Consider the following 5,361-nt stretch of genomic DNA (forward strand, 5'->3'; position numbering starts at 1 on the left):
TGAGAAGATAAGCCTGTTAGTGGCCAATGCTTTCATTAACTTGTGAGGGAACTGTGAACCAAAAAAATGTCAGACAAAATGCTCAGTTGGGTATTCATGCTCATATCCATTGTAATCATAGTACAATCTCTCTCCCTTTGGTATATCTCTGTTTGCAATCAGTAAAACCCGACACTCACCATTGACATCAAATCTCACACATTTGAGGTTCTGCTTCTTTTTCCCATCCCTGCACCAAAGATCAGTTTCCTTCAGTAGATTGCACAAAATTAGCCCATTTTCTGTCAATAATTTCTGAAATTCAAACAGAAATATGATGCTAAATTGGTTGGCTTTAGAGAATATGCATTACACGTGTATATGGGCTGTATATGAATGTCACATGGTAACTAGACAAGTTCAATGTAGCTTACATAATAATTGAGATGAGTTCTAGGGCTAGAGAGGGAGAGGGGTAGATCTTATGTTTGAATTTAGCCAAGAAAAAAATATATAGTATCTTGTGCTCTACATTTAAATGAGCCAATTCGTTTCTCCGATCACTTGAAGAAAGGCTGTCTAGAGTTACCCAAATAATAGGTTTCTATTTTTGCAACCACTCATGGCACATTGAGACCAATATGTACCAACACTTGCTAGGATGCTAATTAGCGATGACATGCAGTAAATCAAATTTTACGGAACGAGACAAAAACTTGCTCAGAATGTCATAACAGTCCATGAATGACAATCCTATATACTATATAGGGTAATGCATCCATGTGATCTATCTGTCCCAAGATGAAGGCTACAGCAAAGGGTATTATTTATAACTGAGGTTGGCTTGAAGGAAGAAAATGCAAGATTTGAGATGGAAGATGAGCTTACGGCGTATGATTGTTAATGCCATTAATGAAACGAGCAATGTTACTGTGCTTGTCAGGACAAATGACAAGCCTTTTTGAAGGATTGGCAGCAGAAAGCAACGTCATCATGCTATCACCATCATCATTTTCGCGATTCTTCAAGTAATCAACGTCTCCAACATATTCAGTAATTATAGTTAAATCCTTTATAAACCTGTCTGCCTCAACAGTGAACCTGTTAATCAAACAAGATTACTGAGCTAGGAGCCTAGTAAACCAAATGTGTAACAATCAAGCAAAGGCAGAAATATAAACTTAGACATATATTAGAAAGTACACACTCTTACTTATGTATGCTTACCCTTCATGAGGATCAAAAACAACCATGAGAGGTGGCCATTCCCCTCTCTCCATCATGCTCTTGCACAACTTTAAGGCTTCAGTATCTTCCTTTGACAAGACCTGTGAGGCAGTTACGAAAAATTAGTGTTAGACATTGGTCAGTCAATTCCTAAACCTTACCTCAAGCAACAAAGGAGTATTTCATACGTGTCTTTCTATTTCATACCAAAATGCTATAGCCAGCTCATATGCATCAGTAGGCAATTGAGATCACATAAAAGGTTAAAGTAGGACAGTTAATTTATTATCATTGGCCCAAACATTGATACACCGACATGCAGTTCAAATGAAAAATGAGTCGTTCCAGATTAGAGAATCCTTGAATTGCTACTATCTTGCTAGACATCAAAATGTTATAGCATCAGTATGCCTATTACAAATTAGAATTTACATGGACCAAGTTGTAAAAACTCATCCAACTGCTTTCCCACTTACCTGCATTCCTCCCTGCTCAAGGGCTGCACAATTAGCTGACCTCGGTGCCATGCCTGGCATGTAAGTGAGCTCATTACTAAATTCTGTCCCAGTGGCTGTCAATGCCGTTGCAAGTGACGCCATTTGCTCCAATCTCCTTGCAGGATCCTCGCTCGGATTGAATGGTAACAACCTCCTTTTCTTTTTTGATATCACTAAGCTACCAGCCCGCTTCCTTTTCTTCCTATAATCTGAAAAATGGGAAAAATCCTTTTAGTTTCAAACTACTGGGGAGAGAATAAAAAAGACCGCAAATTTAAGAAAGAAGAGTCCCCCTGAATGATGAGAAAATACCTTGACTTAGTTTCTGTGTTGAGTCTGAAGATCTTTGAATGCGAAAGAAATCAACAATTTTGGTTTGAACTAGAGGAAAGGCTGCATATATATATGGAAGGAAAACAATTAGTATGGGAAACTGAGACAAAATACAAAATATATGATAAAAATACAAGTTGCTGAACATGCAAAGAAATTAGAGCTTGTGATTCCTTAATTTCGTTTCCCAATTATGCTCTGAGAAATGATATAAATTAATGCTACTAGCAGGAATGCAAAAGTAAGGGTTGCAGATTTTGTTCTATTATCTAACAAGAAGAAAATAACCATAATATATTAAGAAAATCCAAGTGACATAAAAGCGGCAATGTGATCCTTCAGAGATTATCAGGAACAAAGCAGTGACAATCACGAAACAATTTGGGCATGGAAGGCAAAATGCGAATGACAAGGATGGAATCAACCACCACAATTTCATGAATTAAACTAAACAATGGGATCAAAGCCCATAAGTGGGGAAAAACAGTCGTTCAATAAGATCTATAAATCAATCACCCAGATGGCATCAAATAAGCTGAATACATGAATACAATAAATGCCGAGAAGTTAACCCACTGGAACGAAATCATTGACAGCCCAAGTTAGAATACGAAATAAACAAAACCAAAATAAAAAACGCAAGAACTATTAATAATAAAAATAGTAATAATAATAATAATAATCATCCCTAATATCAATCCGCCATAGTACTACTGAAACAAGCATCGGATAACCCAATCAAAACACCTATTAAAAAAGAAAAAGGATTGGCCAGGAATAACCCATAGACAAGAAACTGAGCATATATAAAATAAATCGATCAAGTTACGAATCAATAAAATGCGATAGATCCGCCGAAAAATAAAAGAAGATCGAAAATCAGAAGCCCATGAACGTACAGTTCAATTTTATCTGGTGCTTAGAGCAAGCGGGACAAAACCACGACCCCTTAGGCACCGAAACAAGAATGGGCCTGAGGCAAAACAGATGGTACCCTTGATCGCACTTGTCGCAGAGAAGAAGCTTGGCAGGGAAATCGCCGGACCCGCATTCCTCGCAGTAAACGCCATCGTCTTCAAGAGGATGGTTTGGGTGCGGCTTCGGAGCTAGAGTCCTGCGCCTCAATACCATTCTTGCTGGTTTGGAAGCCATCGCTCGAGAGCTAGAATGTGAGCGAGCGCGAGTGGAGGGTGTATTATTATTTTTTGTTTTGTTTGTATTAACGAGTATTTGTGTTAATATATGAATGTGCTCAGCCGAACTTCGCGCGCTATTTTGGTTTCGCGGGGAATGGGTTTTTGTTCTTTTTAGTTTTTTGGCGCCACCACTGTTTCAGAGGCTTGGGCCGCGCCCGCCAATTTTGAGCTACTACTTTCGGTTCATCTTTTTAATGGGCCTGCTACTGATCCAGTATTATAACGGTAATTTTTATTTATTTATGACAACGAGATATTCTATTAAGAGAGGCTGGGGGGCACGATGCGGTGAATAGGGTGGATTTACACCCTTTAATAATACAATTCATCTAGGTACATACAAGTTAGCGGACAAATCCGCATACCAAGCTTACATGGTTTGTTGCAGTCAGAGTAATTTTTATTTAAAAAAATGAAAGAAAAGGAAAATACAATCAGAAGAGAATTCGTCTCCCTTCGACTTCTCAGATTCTCTTCGTCTATCTCCCCTTCCCGTCGAAAATGAACAGAGATATAGAACTTGTAGTGGTTCACTAGAGCCCCAGAGTTGCTCCACCAACTGCTTGTAAACCTGCAAATTCATGTTTGAAATGATCAACTAACTCTCTCGTTACGGGGGATAAACTTGGGATCTCTTTAATTTTGGTTGGCTCAATTTTTACTCTGGGTTTTAGCTTACAAAATGAATAGCATTGTGTTTCAGGTTCAGCTAAGAGTAGCATTGTGTTTGTCTTTGTGTTTGGGCAATGAAAATGAAAGATACAATTATTTTAATTTTTTTCCTTCATTTTCTTGGGAACCAAACAGAGCCCTAGACTGTAATTTCGAAGATCTATTGTATTTGTTAATGTCTTGTTTCATGGGCCTGGGTAATACCATGCTAACAGCACTCAAACTCTTCCCTGCAAGGAGGAGAGAAGGGGAGCCTGAGGGTCGTGGTATCTCCGACACTCAAATTAGATTAAGATTGGAGATAAAAAAAGAAAGTGAGAGCTAGAATGAATAAGAAGAAAAGTGTTCAAGAATGTAAGTAACCCATTTCTCAGCAGAGAGAGGGGCATTTATACCTGGTCGGGATGGGTCCCAAAGTGATGGTAATCGGTGTGCGCTCCATACTGGGATTGTGTGTCCTGCCAACTTCTTGCCTCCCGCCAGACTTGCCAGGCCTAGCTAAGGGTTGTTGCTGACACCCAGGTTGGCGTGTCATTGCGTGCTGACCACGGAACGCATTGAATGCAGTGTGACCCTGTCATGCGTACTTGCTCTTGCACCATTAAATGCAGTATGGCTCGGACAGTCTTGACCCTGCTCCATTAAATGCAGTGTGGCCCTAGACGGGCTCACTTCCCTTCCTACGTTATCCAGGCAGCAATGTCGAGGACGAGGATGTCTTTAACGGTTGGTCAGTTTGGGTGTTAGCCTGTCCTGTCATGTTAAGGTTGGAGGCACCTCCGTCAGAGGTGCTAGGTCACATGGTCTTCTGTCCCTTTATCAGAACTCCTGCCTTGTCTCCTTCCTTTTGGGCCTCCTGGGCCGTCCAGGCTCTTTCCAAGTCTTGTATGTGGGCCTAGGCCCGGGGGATTTCTCGCCTCACAGTATTATCTTTGGATTTTGATACAGTTAACTCTCTTTTTCCCATAAAATTCAATTACTTGTTTTTCTTGTAACAATGAAAATGAAAGATACAAAATTTTTCAATTTTCTTCCTTCATGTTTTGGGAACTAAAAAGAGCCTTAGACTGTAATTGCGAATATGTGTTGTATTATTATCTTTGGGTTTTGATAAGATTAACACTTTTTTTTTACCCATAAAACTCAATTCTTCATTTTTCTTATAACAATGAAAATGAAATATACAAATTTGTTCATTTTTTTTCCCATCAATTTTCTGTGAACCAAACAAAACAAAATACTGTAATTTTGGAGATATGTTGTATTTCTTGCCCAAACAACAAGAATGGACGGGTGTAGAGTCCGAAATATGCCACTCTGTCTAGGTGGGGCCGGAGAGGGTAGTAGGACCCCTAGCTTCTATGCTACTTTCAAATGCTAAGAAACATGCAATTCTATAACATGTCACGTCAAAAAAAATTTAAAAACAAACCAATAAAGTGTATGTTATCTCTTTT

The 5,361-nt window shown here is 39.2% G+C and overlaps 1 protein-coding gene across 1 annotated transcript; it reads right to left on the bottom strand.

The window, feature by feature from the left end:
• Positions 1-3,236, bottom strand: LOC121253962 (histone-lysine N-methyltransferase ATXR6). The gene is made up of 6 exons (XM_041153909.1): positions 2,936-3,236; positions 2,016-2,096; positions 1,683-1,912; positions 1,207-1,307; positions 868-1,080; positions 1-229 (listed from the first exon to the last, which is right to left on the bottom strand). The coding sequence occupies exons 1-6, from the start codon at positions 3,186-3,188 to the stop codon at positions 70-72; spliced, it is 1,038 nt and encodes a 345-aa protein (XP_041009843.1). The 5' UTR covers positions 3,189-3,236; the 3' UTR covers positions 1-69.
• Positions 3,237-5,361: the final 2,125 nt, after the last annotated feature.

Source organism: Juglans microcarpa x Juglans regia, chromosome 3D, assembly GCF_004785595.1.
Source record: "Juglans microcarpa x Juglans regia isolate MS1-56 chromosome 3D, Jm3101_v1.0, whole genome shotgun sequence".
In the NCBI taxonomy this organism is placed as follows: Eukaryota; Viridiplantae; Streptophyta; class Magnoliopsida; order Fagales; family Juglandaceae; genus Juglans; species Juglans microcarpa x Juglans regia.